At 64.6% G+C, this 14,913-nt stretch overlaps 1 protein-coding gene across 4 annotated transcripts in view; it reads right to left on the reverse strand.

Moving 5' to 3' along the window:
• The window catches only part of ZNF536 (zinc finger protein 536), a 207,375-nt gene that overhangs the window by 48,492 nt on the left and 143,970 nt on the right, over positions 1–14,913 (reverse strand). For all 4 annotated transcript variants that reach the window (XM_036231211.1, XM_036231212.1, XM_036231210.1 and 1 more), the window contains one exon: positions 10,440–12,611. In XM_036231211.1, coding sequence (XP_036087104.1) covers positions 10,440–12,609 — 2,170 coding nt within the window. In that variant the 5' untranslated portion in view covers positions 12,610–12,611. The remainder of the gene's footprint in view (positions 1–10,439; positions 12,612–14,913) is intronic.

The following is a 14,913-nucleotide window of genomic DNA, read 5'->3' on the forward strand; positions in this document are numbered from 1 at the left end:
CTTCATTACTCACTTTCGAGATCGCACGCCGTGTTTACATAATCTCTCTCCAGCTACAGGCGTCTCGGCAATCACCCCGGGCAGCCGTGGCGGCGAGACAGCGGGCGTCGTCAGGGACGGCGCTGCCGCACGCCCGCGAAGCGGTGCAACTGCACGGCCGCACGCTGCCCCCACGCCGCTGCGGGTGCCCCGGGAGCGCGGCGTCAGCGCTCACCGGCGCGGTGCTGACCCATCACGTGCGCTGTAACTCAGCACAGCACACGGAGCCCCGCGCCGCACCGGTGGGGAGCCCGCTGCCCTCCCCCCAGCAGCTGGGGGGGCCCGGGGGGGCGGGGGGCGCCAGGAGAGGCACTGGCAGCGGCCGTCACGGCCACACCGATGCCGTGACCGGGCTCCTGAGACCAGGCGCCCCACGCCCTCCCCTCCCGGCCAGAGCCGGCCTGCAGGACAGGGGCCGTGTGGTCCCAGGAGTCCCGGCCAACTCCCGTTCGCACCCAGGAAACAGGCTCGTTTTGCATGTTTTAAGAAGATATTCCGAGGTCTCCCAGGCAGAACGAGCTGCTCCGAGCACTGAGGAGAAGGAGAAAGCCCCCCAGATTAAAGGCAGCGCTTCTTAAAGTCACGGAGCGTCTCTGTTTGCCGCTAAGCGCTGCCACCCGCACAGGCCCGGCCGTGCCCGGGTCTCAGCTCAGCTCCTCACGCTCCCCGGCAGACAGGCGCCCGACGCACCCACACCTCGCGACACTGCGGCGTGCCGACCCGCCCGGCCACGCTGCCCTTCCACTTGGGCCCGGGCACCTCCGAGCTCCCCAGCCAGTGCCCCCCACCAGTTGCCCGGGGGTGGGAGTGCAGGCACGGCACCCCACCACGTGCAGAGCGGCACTCGCGATCGGGCAGGACCCCGGGGCCCACGCTCAGCAAGGCCCACCGCCGTGCTGCACCCCAGGGCCCACGCTCAGCAGGGCCCACCGCCGTGCCGCAGTGTTTACGAAGCCGGAACAACGAACCCCACCTGTGCGCTTTGCCCCCAGCCCTGCACCTGACGTAGCCGGCCCCGCCCGCGAACTCGCTTTGAAAGGGGCACACGTGGCTTCACAGAGGGGCAAGCTGGCAGGTGCGACCCCAGCCGGGCGCCGGGGCAGCCTCGGCGGTGGGCAGGCAGGGGACAGCAGGCTGCCTCGGCCGCCCCCGGTCGCCCCGAGGGAGACCTCAGACGAACCCTGGCTGAAGGACGGTCCATAAACTCCCCGACGGGCCTCCTCAGTGCGCCAGCGTCGCCAAGAACAAGGGAAGTCTGAGCACCCGCCCCGGCCGAGAGAAGCCGAGGGGACGGGGTGCCCGGCGGGGAAGGGGCAGGGCTGTGGGAACCGTGCTTCCTGCTCGATTTTGCTCTGAACCTAGAACTGCTCTGAAAAATAAATTTTATTCATTTGAAAAAACCTAAGAGTAACACAGTTCCTCCAACGGGATCCTAGAGCAGGCGAGGCCGCCAGGGAGCGACCGGGACGGTCTGAGCGCGGACGGACCAGACGCACCGTGAGGGCGCCGAGGCCCATGCGCCTCGTGACAAACAAAGGTGCTCGAGCACGTGGGCGGGAGCCGCGGGGGGGAAGGGGGGAGGAGGGCGCGTGGGCGAGAGTCGCGGGGAACTCCAGAATTCCGCCAGCGCGTGGGCCCCACAACTCCTGAGATCTAGCGCTGCTCTAAATAAAAAGTCTTGGCTCCACTAGCCCCCCAAATGGCAGCTAAGGGGTTGTGGCCCCCAGGGTCGGCAGCCGCCCCCTCCCCACCGCTGGCACTGACCGTCGGGTCCTCCAGCCACTGCCCGCCCAGCAGGAGGCCGTGGGGACGGCTTGACCGACAGCACACTTTAAAAATGAGTTCTGCTCACACTCTTTCCCGCGGCATCCCCCCAGTGTGCTGACCTCTCCCGCGGCTGCCTCCCCCAGCTGGGTACGGCGCTTCTCGCAGTAAGGGGCACATGGGGCAGATGAGCCAGGAGCAGTCACCGGTGGGCCATGGCCCTGGGCGTCTGCGGTCTGGCAGCCGTGACCTCTGACCTGCCAGCCTCGGCCCTCCCCACCAGGCCCGCCCAGGCCACGGTCCCGTCCACCCCCCCGCCCCCTCTGTGCCAGCGGTGGACCCCGCGCCCCCCGGCCACTTTCCAGGACCGCGTCCTCCTGGCCCGACACCTCCGCTGAGCCACCCGCCGGCCCTGCCTGCCGCGCCCCTCAGAGTAGGTGCCGGGCGGTGTCCACCCTGAACCCCCAGGGATGAGACGGGATCGGTGCAGACTGGCCGGAGCCTCGCGGGGGGTGTGAGCGCCTCCGACGCCTCCGACAGCGGCGCGCCCCGGAACCGGAGCTCTGACAGCATCCCCACCGCCCTGGGGGGCCCGGCTCTGGCGTCCCCGCCTGGCGCTGGGGCTCCGGCGTCCCCGCCCCTCCCACGCCGGCCCCGCGAGGACCAGCAGACGCAGCGCGCACACTGGCCCACGGCCCACGCTGCGGCCGGCTCCCTGCGGGCGGCTCCCTGCGGGCGGCTGGGACCAGGGGCCCCGAGAGGACTGCCGTGTGCCCGCCTCCATGGCCCCTCGGGGCAGCCAGGGGCCCTGCAGCGGTCCAGAGTCTGACCAGAGCCAAGCTCCGTCCCTGTGCCTGGACGCCCCTGCAGAAATGCTCTGTGTTTTGGTGGCTGATCCCCAACGGCCACACCTGCGCTAAAGTAAGTGCCCGCGGGCCTCGGGGGCCGGCAGCACAGGACAGAATGGGTCACCTGACAGGCACGACGCAGAAAGGAGGCGAATCACTTCGTAACGAGTGACACACCCATTACCATAAACTGAGCAGACGCACGCGGCTCGGAGGGGAGGCTGAGCCTCTCCCGGTCTCCGGGAGACATGGCGGACGCGCCCCGTGCTGCGCTGGACGTGAGCGCGCGGGGAGGTCCCCAGACGCCTCTGCCTCTGCGGGGACCGTGGACACCTGAGGGGGCCGCGGCCCCCGCGCCCGGCACAGCTGCAAAGCGGCCCTGCCCTCTGACGACCAGTGGCCGTGCACGAAGCGCCGTGCCCACCCACTGGCCCGGGCACCCCGGGGGGACGGCTGGCCCCCGGGCGAGGTGGCGGGGAGCCCAACCCAGCCGTCAGCCTGTGCTGTGCGTCTCGCGTCTCAGACACAGGCCACAGGCCACGCAAAGCGAGGCCCGCAGCAGCTAAGAGACGGGTCCCGCAAGCCAGGCCCCGGACAGGCCGCCCGGGGGCGCACCGACCTGAGCACGGCCGCCTGCCGGCTGCCGCCGGGCACTGGGCACGGCCCCCTGGCGCAGGGCCCACCGTCCGCTAGCCGCGGGGAGCCCCCGGACCACGCCGTGCGGGCTGTGCAGCCTGCACGGAGCCAGGGGCCAGGGACGGGACGGGCACACCTCTGCTTAGCTCGGGGCTGTCTGTCACGAGCCAGCACCCAGCTCCGTCCTGTGTCCCCAGCACCTCTGAGAGGCACTGCGTGCACCCCTCACGTCGAGCTCGCAAGCCCAGGCACGGCAGGGCTGTGTCCGAGACTGACCAGGCAACCTCGGCAGGCTCGGCACCTCCGCACCCACACACCCAGGGAGGGGAGCAGGACGCGACAGAGCGAGCTGGCGGGAACTCGGCACCCGGAGGTGGGGTGCGGCCCCAACAGAGAGAAGCCGCGCCGGCGGGGCTCGGCGTGGGCCGGCCAGGCGCAGCGCCCAGGGGGCCCCAGCCCGCTTAGGTGCCTCTGCGCTCGGGGTCCGCCCGGGGAAGGCGCCCTGAGCCCCCCCACCCCCCAGCTCTTTCCGGAGAGTCCACGGCTCCGTGCGAGGCCCTTCCAGATGGCGCCGGCGGCAGCGGTGCCAAACTCCACAGCTTAAGTAAATGTTGCTGTCGCCCCGCCGTGCCAGGGGGAGGCAAGGGGGACCCCGGCCCTTCTCAGTGGCCGCGGCGCTCGGTCCCGGGGAGATCTCGGGGAGATCAGAGCCCCCCGCCAAATGCCCGCGCCCTGCCAGCGGGCCCCACCTCCTGCTCTGCGTGCCAGCCCCGGGCCCCAGAACGGACGGGCGGGGGGGCCGTCGCATGCCGACAGAGGCGCGGGAGGCGGAGGGGGCGAGGAGCCCAGAGGCCAGCAGGGCGGCCCGCGGGTCGCAGATGGCAAAGGTTCCAGCCCAGTCATCGCGAATGCGGGGTGTCCCGCGGATCCAATCTCCGGGTCTCTGCAGGTGTCTCTGCGCCAACGCTGCGCGCGGCGCGGCAGTTGGGCCTCGCTCTGCAGGCCCGCGGGCTCCGACGTGCGACGCGCCGCCCCCCAGTGCCCCGCCGCCCTCCCGAGCTCCGCGCGTCCCCGCAGCCCCCCTTCCAGACCCCAGAAGAACGTGGGGGGCCAGCAAAACGGGGCTTGCTGAAGCTTGCCCCTGTCCCACCCCTCAGGGCCATCGGGGCCATCTACCAGCACCTTCTCTCAGAGGCGGGACATGTAGGGCGAGGGGCCTTCGTGCCTCTCCCCGCTCGGGAGGGCCTCTTACAGGCAGGCCTCCGAGCTTAACGCCAAGGAAGAGGCCTGGGCGAGCGGGGGCCCGACCTGCCCCAAACAGGCCGCCTGCTCTCAGGAGCGGCTGCTGGCGGTGCCACGTGGCGGGTGGCCTGCAGTCACAGCAAGGGGGTGGGAGAGAGGTGACCCCAGGAGCTCACGACACCGCATCTGGCCACACGACCAGGCATGTGCAGCCTCTGCCCAGCGAATGGCTGACTCCGGCTCTTTCCGGAGAGTCCAAGGCGATGGCCACGACCCGGCCAGATGTCCTCACATGGTCCGTGGGACCAGGGCTGGCGCCCGGGCTGCGGAGGCCACCAGCCCACCTCCTCGCCCCGCTGCGACCTCCCGTGCTGCCCTGTGGCTTCTCTGCTGCCGTCACACACGGGTGCAAGCAAGCATTTCTGTTCCTCACGGGGACACTCGTGCAGACGGAGGGCACGCTCGGCACCTCAGGGTGGGCCCCGGCGACAGGTGCCTGTCCGAGGAGCAGGGTGGGCGCTGGGGCTACAGGGGACCCTGCAGCCAGGGACGGGTTCCCTGGACACATGGCACGGACCTGGGCATGTCGAGAGGTGGGGGGGGGGGGGACTCTGCTTCCGGGACTGCAGGTCACTCAGCTTTTAAATCGAAGTCCAACGTGAAGGCCTTGAGCCAGCACCCTGTCTTTCTGAAACGCTAAGGGACAGCACCATCGGGCCGCCCTCTGCGAAGGGGCGAGGGGAAGACGGGCAGAACCCCCAGAGCGGCACTGGGCGCTCCCCAGGAGCTGCTCCCACGTCACAGCAGCGCCAGTGTGCAGGTGAGCGGGGGTTCCTGGAGGTGACCGGCTCGCGGATGGGGCATGCGGGACGGGCAGGCGGACGGGGCAGGCGGACGGGGCAGGCGGACGGGGCAGGCGGGACGGGCAGGCGGACGGGGCAGGTGGGACGGGCAGGCGGGACGGGCAGGCGGACGGGGCAGGCGGACGGGGCAGGCGGGACGGGCAGGCGGACGGGGCAGGCGGGACGGGCAGGCGGGACGGGGCAGGCGGGACGGGCAGGCGGGACGGGGCAGGCGGGACGGGGCAGGCAGGATAAGCAGTGACCCAGCACCAGGCCCAGTGGGCCGACGCTGCAGCCAGGTGGGGAGGTAGCGAGGGGCCAAAGTGGAGTTGTCCAGGCTGCTGACCGACCCCACCCGCTGCCCCCGGGAGTCAGACTCCAGAACCTGGCGCACCCGCCTCCCTGCACCGATCTGTACAAACGCCCATGCCCACGTGGGGACGGTGGGGACAGACAGACGGAGGGCTGCGCCTGGCGCGAGGTTCTAACGGCTGGCCTTTCATAGAGTGGGGCTCTCCGTCCCCCTGCACCCGCTCCCGGTTCCGGAGGGGGCCATGGGGCGAGGACCTTCCACGTTGCATGCGATTCTCACGGAATTTCGAAGTCATCTCCTCAAAAGGCCCCTCTGGAGAATGAAATGATCCCTGTTTGTCATCCCCAAATTTACTAATTTTAACTTGCTAATTTCATCGTTTAAAAAAAGGACTTGTTTTTCTTCTCTTTTTTCCTGTTTTTCATAAAAATGGAGGCATCTACCCACGGGGAAGCGCTCGCAGGCCTTAGACAGGGCTAACAGTTTTTAAGTACATTTGTAAATGGGATTATTGTTTCCCAAAGTTCTGCTCAGCTAAGAGCTTAGTTGCCACCAAGCCCAGGGTGGGGGGGAGGGGCTCCCCCGGCCCTTTTAATCCCCCGCCTGGGGGTGCCCAGAGAGGACGGGCAGGGGGCCGCCCAAGGGCAATTTTCCGGGCCAGCTCAGCCTGGAGACTCAGGGTCCTTCCCGGTCGCTGGGTGGCGGCCCCCGCCCCGGCCCCCGCCCCGGCCCCCGGCACCGCATGCCATCCCCAAGCCCCAGTGCAAAGTTTGGCTTTTGCTGCAGGAAGCAGCTGGGCCGGGCAACCGGAGGATGATAATGACCTCAGAAATCTGCTGCTCGCTCGGCAACAATAGGGTGCTCAGTCTGCCGGAAAATTGTGTTCATCAGCTCACTCTGCTCAGTTACTAATTGACGTTGCCAAATATTTTAAGAACAATTGGAATGCACAAGCAAAAAAAAAAAAAATGAAGATCTTAATCCTTGGTCTTAAATTTTTGCTTCTTCTGTTTCCCCCCTTTTCCTGGGTGCCTGGCTGCGTTGGCGCAGAGCAGCCGGTGGCTACCAAGAGCGGGGGCAGGGGGAGGAGCCACGTGAGAAGAAGAGGTGGAAAAGGAGGAAAATCTGTCATCTCGGTCCCCAGCGGAAGGAAACGCAAGGGGCCCTGGGTGACGCGTTGGGTGCTGCGGTCGAAAGGGCTGCAGACGGGGCGGGACCAGCACGCAGGAGCGCAGCTGGGGGACCGCAGAGGCCCGCAGGGCCCTGGCCGGGCCGTCGGGGCCCCCGGGGCCGCCTCGGCCTCCCGCCAGCGGCAGCGGGGTACACAGGAGTCCCCTCCTGCGTGTCTCCCTGGCTCTGCGTGGCTCGCAGAACTCAGCTGACTTAGTTAACGCACAGAGGGTCAACGCATCCAATTACCCCTTTCCCAGCATTGGCACTTCAATTAGCCCCTCTCCGAAATTACGGGGACCGCAGAAGGTAACGGCCCTGTTGGATACAATGAACACTATCGTTTCTTAGTACATTAAGTTTTAATTATTCCGAGCGTGATTTCCAGAGCAAAATCTAAAGAAACAGAACTTTGGCTGTCTCCTGACTTGGAGCGATGCGCAGACCCCGGCACGGTCCCGGCCAAGGTCTTAGGGGAGATGCGGGGGCCCATGCCACGGGGGCTTCTGCCCACATGCCAGCAATGAGGGCGCCTCAAAACCACCGCCCGCGTTTTTAAATGTCAGAAAAGAGTAAAATTTGTCGGCTGCCACCTCCAAACCGTCTCCCACCGCTTTGTGCACGGAGGCAGAGATGGCATCGACCGTGGTGTGAAATTACTGTTAAGTCGGATAAACAGCAGCAGCAAGACAAAGGGAGAGGCGGGGACGCGCCCGGCGTCGGGGGCCGCCGCGGCCCCGCGGTGCGTGGAAGGCCCCGGTTTGCACGGCGGGTCTGACGCCCGGTTCTCAGCCGTGCGGCGAGCACGGGAACAAACGCATTTTCTGGTTCACTGGAATCATTTTCACATGTTCACTGATTCAAACATTCTTTCGCTCACATAACAAACAGCTGCATCCCACATTAGCCTGGCGCTGACAGTCGCCCATCTCGGCAATAACTGTTTGATTGCAAACTTGACCCCTTCCTTGTCTCGGTCTGAGCAAGACATTTTTAAACAGCCACTCGGTCCCCAGTCCTCCTTTGCAAAGAATTACATCAGATAACAAAGGACGCCTCTGCCACTCATTGTGAGCCTTCTTCTGGAGGTCCGCTCCAAGAGGCTCTCTGTAAAAAGGGTTTTTATGATGAATTCAGAACTACTATCATGTTAAGAGCAGCGATTTATAAAGAAGAATTCATTGGTTAAGATCTGAAAAAATAGTTTCTCAGGCCCTACTGACCCAGTTTTCAACAAAAAAAAGAATCAAGAGATGCAAATTAAGTTTTGCGACATTGTTATGCCGTCTGAGACATTTGTAAAGCCGAGTTTTGCAGTCATTTCTTAAGAGGGGCCTTAATAAGTGCTGCTTTCTTCCCTGAAGGACTTAAAGATTTTTTTCCCCTCCCCTTCACCTTGCAGGTTTCTCTCTAACAGGTAATGCTAAAACACCTATTGTGTCAAAACATTTTATTTAAATGTCGGGAATAAGAGGGGAGGCGGCCGGCTGGTCCCTCCGCTAATCCCGCAAGCCGAGATCGCCCTGCCCTGGCTGGGCTGCATGTTGGTATGCCATCCGTTTGCGTCCTTAGCCAAGAAATTATGAAAGGGTCTAATTTGAATATGAAGAAAACAAAGAGCGGAACAGAAATGAAAGGATCGGTCCTCCCAGTCGCGGAGGACTTCGGCGGGGGAAATAAAAGTGGGGAGAGAGCCACCACGCAGGACGGGCTCCCTCGCGCCCGCTCGCCCCCTGGGCTCCTCTGAGCAAAACGGTGTTCTTCACCAGAGAGCTCAGAGCTACGGAAATGTGAGAGCCAGGAATAGCTTGGGGCTCTCACTTGGCCAGAAGGTGAGAACGACACGGGAAACGTGTCATTAAGAACTCGAACATTTGGCGTCGGGATTCTCCGCGAAGACCCGACCCCAGCGCTCCGGCAGGGCCGGGGAGAGGGGAGGGGCGTGCGCGCTGGTGCCACGTCGCCCCCAGACGTCGGGGAGCCCGCTCTGCTTCCTGCCCCAGGAAGGTGCCCGGTCCAAAGGCAGCCGGACCACCCCGCGCGGACGCGGGGGCCTCTTCCCAGGAGGCCGGGGGTCGTCCCCGGTGACAGGGGCCGCCTGGCACTCCGCCGCCCTGCGCAGAGGTCCACCTCCACGCTCGCGCTGCGAGGCAGGGGCACGTGGAGAGCCTGGCCTCGCACCGTCCGTTCCGAGGAGGGGGCAGTGCCGCGCCCTCGGGGCCGCTCCGGCTCTGCCGGGCCGTCTCACCAGAGATAAATCAAGACTGCGGCGCGGAGTCGGGGTAGACGGCGCGTTTCACGGGTGTTTAAGCAGCGGCATTAAGTGGGATCGGAATCTCTGGAATGCGAGTCCAGATTTATGTGTCCGAGCAGCTCGTCGCCGGTTTGCAGCGAGCCGGCCGCCTCACACCCTGTCCAGCCCCATTCCGTGCTGGAGGGGACGCTGGGCAGGACGGCAGCAGAGCCGAGCCCGCGTCTGCTCCGGGACTGCAGCAGCGGACTGCCCCGCATCCTGCAGTGTTTACTGAAACCCAGAATGGGGGGAAAAAGGGAAAACTTTTCCAGGATGTCCCTGGCCAGCGCGCTGCCGGCTCCCGGGCAGCGGGCAGTGCGCAGCCTTGAGGGGCCTCAAACTGTCCTTCATTTTCCAGACTTAATGGCTGATTGCAGAAATCAATGTTGCCAGTGGTAACGAGGCGTGTGCTGCGGCGTGACGTCCGTTCTCAGGCGGCAGGGCGGCTGCGGCGGGAGCGGGACGCCTTCAGCGCGGAGGGCCCCGGGCGCCGCCCCGCACCCGCCGACCACGGGCACTCGTCAGGGCCCGGCAGCGGGCGCGGCGGCCACAGCTCGCAGGCTGTTGGGTAGGGACTGAAATTCAGCAGTCGCAGGCGAGGCTTTTTTTTTTTTTTTCTTTCCCCAAACCAGGCCAGGAAGCTTCAGCATTTCACAGACATTTTGATGACAGATTTTTTGCTCTGCTATTTTAGACCCCAAAGCTGCATCGCCCGTGGAACACAGTGCAATTTAAGACGTGTCGTCGCACCTCTGCGTTTCAAACCTCCGCGCCTTCCCCAGGCGCCAGAGGAGCCTGGCGGGGGAGCCAGGCCGACTTCGGAAGGACGGGGACACAGGTACCGTCTGGCGAGGCACGCCGCGGTGTCCGAGTGAGAGAATCATGGGAACCGACCCGGGAGGAGCGGCACGGGTCCGAGCGCACGGTGCATGCCCGTGCACGGGGCGGGAAGCCAGCGCCCAGGCTCGCGGCGCAGCGTGGGCGGGTGGCCGCGGGGCACGGCGGCGGCCACGCCCCCCGGCTAACCAGCCACTGGCCGGCTCCGCCGCACTGGGAAGGGTCAACCGCCTCTCCTGGCGGCCAGTGTCGAAGGAGGCCGAAGAGCTGGAGCGACCCCGCCCTGAGGCAGGCCGGGACAGCGAGGTCCACACGTGCCAGCAAGCCACTGTCACCTCGGGCCACTCGCAAGAGCAGCGAGGGCTCTTCCAGCACCGCGCCTGCGCAGACCCGGCCCCGGCCCGGGGGACCCCGGCCGGCCGCCCCGCCCCGCCCCCAGCGCCCTGGCGACCTACCTGAAGAGCACGGCGAGGAGGGATGCGGGCTGTCCTCCTGGGCACTGCCGGGCTGGGAGAAGCCGCCGCCCGCCCCGCTCTCCTCGGTCACGTTGGAGGAGCCCGGCGTGGTGGAGCGGCTCACCGACTGCGACTCCTGGTCACTGCCCGAGCCGCGCCGCTCGTCCAGGCCCGCGTGCAGCCCGTCCTCGTCGCCCTTGCGGTCCCGCTTGTGGACACGGGAGTGCACGACCACCTGGTGGTAGGTGCGGAACACGCGGCCGCAGTCCGGGCACTCGGTGGGCTTGTCCTTCGCGCCGCCCGCGCCCTGCGGGTTGTAGTCCAGCGCCTGGCCCAGCCCGTGCGGCAGAAACTCCCGCCCGCCTTCCAGAGGGTCGAGCTTGGCCGGCAGGTCTCGCGCGGCGGCCGCCTTGGCGCCGTGCAGCAGGTCGGCGGGCACCTTCTGCTTGCAGCCGTCCGCGCCCACCAGCACGTACTCCCGCTTCTCCTTGTCGAAGGTGACCGCGGCCGCCGCCAGCGCGTCCTCCTGGCCGCGCTGCAGCTGGTGCTCTTTGGACAGGAAGCCGTGCTCCATGGCCATGCCCCTGGCCATGAGCTGCCAGGCGTGGCAGCTGCTCACCGGGTCCATCTCGGCGGCTTTGGCGGCCGCCTGCAGCCGCTCCATGCAGCTGGACTTGAGCGGCGGCACCAGGCTGAGGCAGCCCAGGAGGGCGTGCTTGTCGCCCTCGGGGACGCCGTGGGCCACCCCGGAGAGGGGGGACAGCAGCTTCCCCAGCACTTCCTTCTCCTTCATGGGCGGCTCCCCCTTGCCGTAGAGCTGGCTGGGCTCGCTCAGGCCGCCTTTGTCGGGCGCCATGAAGCCCGCCTGCAGGCAGGACAGGTAGCGGGAGTACAGGTTGGCGTGGGCCTCCTGGGACATGCCGCCCAGCGGCACGGGCCCGTCCGCGTCGCCGGGGGGCTTGCCCTTGGCCGACAGCTTGTTGAGGTGCACCTTCATGTGGTTCTTCAGGAACCAGGGCTCCTTGAAGCGCCGGCCGCAGATCTGACAGCAGTGCTCGAAGGAGTCCTTGTGCTTGCGCATGTGGCCCTTGAGGAACCACGCCTGGCTGAACACCTGGCCGCACACCTCGCAGCGGAACTCGTTGGCCGCCTGCTCCGCGCCGCCGCCGGCGCCCTGGCCCTGCGCCGACTCGGCCGTGATGTGCGCCTTCTCCACGTGGCCGATGAGCTCCTCCTCCTGCGAGGCCGCGAAGTCGCACAGCGTGCACTTGTAGGGCTTGTGCAGGATGCGGATGTGGCGGTCCAGCTCCTCGCGCTTCTTGAACTTGCCCTTGCAGAAGGTGCAGCGGAAGCCGGCGGCCGGTGCCACCGCGTCGTCCTGCGCACCCGCGGCCTTGGGCGAGGGCACCGGGTGGGCGGCGTCGGGCGCGCCGAGGTTGGCGGGCGGCACCAGGTGGCAGGCGGCCGGCGGCGCGGGCTGCGCGTGCGCCGGGGGCTTCAGGTCGGGCCGCGGCTGCAGCAGGCTGCTCTTGAGCTGCTTGTCCCGCAGGATGGCGCGCTCCTCCAGCTCGTGCAGCAGGCGGTTCTCCTCGCGCACGCGCCCGCGCCCCTTGCCCAGGTTGCCCAGCTTGTGGGTGCGCAGGTGGATCTTGAGGTTGCCCTTCTGCGCCGCGCGGTGGTCGCAGTAGGGGCACTTGAAGGGCTTCTCGCCGGTGTGAGTGCGCATGTGCAGCGACAGGATGCTGTTGAAGCGGAAGCGCTTGCCGCACAGCGGGCACGGGTACTTGCGGTTCTTGCGCGCGTCGTCCTCGATGTCGCTCATCTGCGACATGATGCCCAGGTTCTGCCCGTTCAGGAACTGCTGCAGGTCCACGCGCCCGTTGAGGCTCGTGTCCACGTCCCGGCCCAGCTGGTTGGCCAGCAGCGCCATCTGACTGCCCATGGGCTGGCCGCCGATGGGCACGCGGGCCTTCTCGTCGAGGGGCGCAGGGGGCTTGTCCTCGGGGTTGGGCCGCGGGTGCAGCTCCGGGAAGGCATGGCTGAGCTGGGAGGTGATCTGGTGCAGCTTCTGGCTCATGGCATACTGGCCGTTGAGGACAGGGCCGCCCAGGTGGGGCTCCGCTTCCGGCGCCGCCGAGGACACTCCGAGGCACAGACTGGCTTCTTCCATCCCTGAAAATGGAGAGAGAGTTCAGACCCGGGCGGGCAGGGTGGCACCGCGAAGCGCCAGCTTCGGCTGGCGGGGGGTTTGCATTTCGTGCCTTACCTACGCACAATAATGCTAAGGAATTGCGGTCGAAAACAATAATAAAAAAATGAATTATTAAATGCCAATTATGCAACATGGCGTTGGGCCTCCAATTTGTTATGGCGAATAGAGCGTCTTCCTTGTGTTTTCTATTTACCGACTGCAATTATTCATTCGCATTTAAATTATTAATGTTTTACCACTTTCGACACCTAGTAACAAATCAAGGGTCCACGTGTCAGGACCTCCTCCGGCCCCCCAGGTGGTGCCCGCACCTGTTGGTTCAGTTCAAGTTGGCCTTGAGAGCTGAATGCTTTGCAGCACCAACTAGGCTGAACTTGAAACTTCTGTTTCTGGTTCCAAAGTTCAATACATTTGCCAGTCGGGGGTAAAAGAGATTATTTTATGTTTTGGCCAAAAACAAACAAACAAAAAAACCAATGGCATGATATTTACTGATACCTAATAAAACAAGATAATGTTTTGGGAAAAAAATAAAGTAAAGGACAGGCTTTAGAACAATAAAAGGGATTTTGCTTTAGTCAACAAAAAGTGCAGTAATATCTCATTAAGCTGATTAGTATGCTGCTTAGAAACAGTACTAGGTGCTGTAACACATGATTATAATCATAAAAATCCTTCAGTGTTTGCAAGGAAGCATTAACGAGGTATATTAAATTTTAAGGAGACTGCGAGCAGCGGCTTTGCAAACCTCGGAGATTAAGATTTAACCCTTATGTTACGAAACACTGTTATTTTGTCATTTGGTAACTGTGCCCATCAAAAGAAGTATAAATTATCTCCTGACGGAATCGTAGTGGGTTGTTGAGACTGTTCAGATCTAGGCGAAGACTCACACCAACCACATAATGGGGTCTCCCTGCCCGTCAGCTGGCACAAGATTTGAGGCGGGGGCTTTGATTGGGCTTAAGGAGATCTTTTAAAGAACTAGATAAAAGCCAATTAAAATCCAGGGACGATGCCACAGGAAGTCTCACCAAGTTTGAGTGTTTTTAATAACTTTCCCAACATACAGTAATGAGTACAAATTGTACCTGCAGAATGTGCTTTGCAGAAAATTAGAACTCAAAGCTGTTTGTTAGATGCTAAACCTCAAAGCTGGTCCTTGCAATTGTTGGTAGTAGTGACGACGGCCCCCTCTCCCGCCCATGCGGACAGCTAAGCCAGACCATTTGAGGGGGGGCGGGCAGGGGCCAGGGGAGCCCCCACAGCAGAGCACGTGAGGACTCAACTCTGAAAGGCAGCAAATAAACCCAAGCCTGGGGGAGTCCCAAATCTGCCTCCTGCCATTTCGGGGCTGTTTCACACATCTATCCTCTTTGTATCCCAACGTTATACGTGTGACCAGCCAGGGGTCGAGGAGCAGCGCCCGACCCCCGCCAGAACTGATGCCTGGGGGCGCCGTGCGGGGACCGAGCCCCGCTGCGGAGGAAGCACACTCAGCCCGGCAGGGTCGGCCGCCTGCTGGTCCCACCCGCACAGCGTGCGTGGCGCGGAGCGTCTCCCGCGGGGACCCGGCTGTCCGGGCAGGAGGACGGGGCAGGAGTCCACCTTGCGGGGGGCCGTGCGCGTTTACTCCTAGGCGGAGGCGGGAGCGCGAGCGCGGCGTGGGGCTGGCGGCCCTGGCGACAGCGTGGCTCGCGCACACGCCCACACGCCCACCCTCGCGGGCGGTACACAGAGGCCTCCGGTTTGCTGCCTTCCCTTTCCATTTCTGGTGGCAGTCATATAAATGAAAGAAAAAACACAGACCCATTTTGGAGTCTGGTCAGAGTGGCGTCTCATGGAAATCCGTGCAGTCACTCGACAAACTTGCTGGGTCCCCACTGTGTGCAGGCCCTGTCCTTGGCACTTGAAGGTGTGTTGGTAGACAAAGTGGCCGACCCCCACACGCATGGTGCCTGCTGGCCAGCACGGGAGAGCAGGACCAGCGTGCAAATGTGACTGGAGGTGCCAGGCCGAGCCCCCTTTGCCACCTCCAAGCCAGTCCCACTGTGCCAGCTCCTCCCCTGGGCAAATACGGGGTGTGACCCTGAAGCCCCTTGGGGATGGATGTGTGGGAAGTCCAAGCCCGGATGGCCGGCCCCCTTCCGAAGCCTGCCCAGGTGGCCCGCGCAGAAGGCACGGGTCCAAGGAGACGGGCTGTTTCCAGGCTGCCACTGACAAGCTGGGGGAGGGGAAGGGGGGGGCCGGATGTGCCACCCT

The sequence above is a fragment of the Rousettus aegyptiacus genome, unplaced genomic scaffold (genome assembly GCF_014176215.1).
Source record: "Rousettus aegyptiacus isolate mRouAeg1 unplaced genomic scaffold, mRouAeg1.p scaffold_m13_p_14, whole genome shotgun sequence".
NCBI classification, from domain to species: domain Eukaryota; kingdom Metazoa; phylum Chordata; class Mammalia; order Chiroptera; family Pteropodidae; genus Rousettus; species Rousettus aegyptiacus.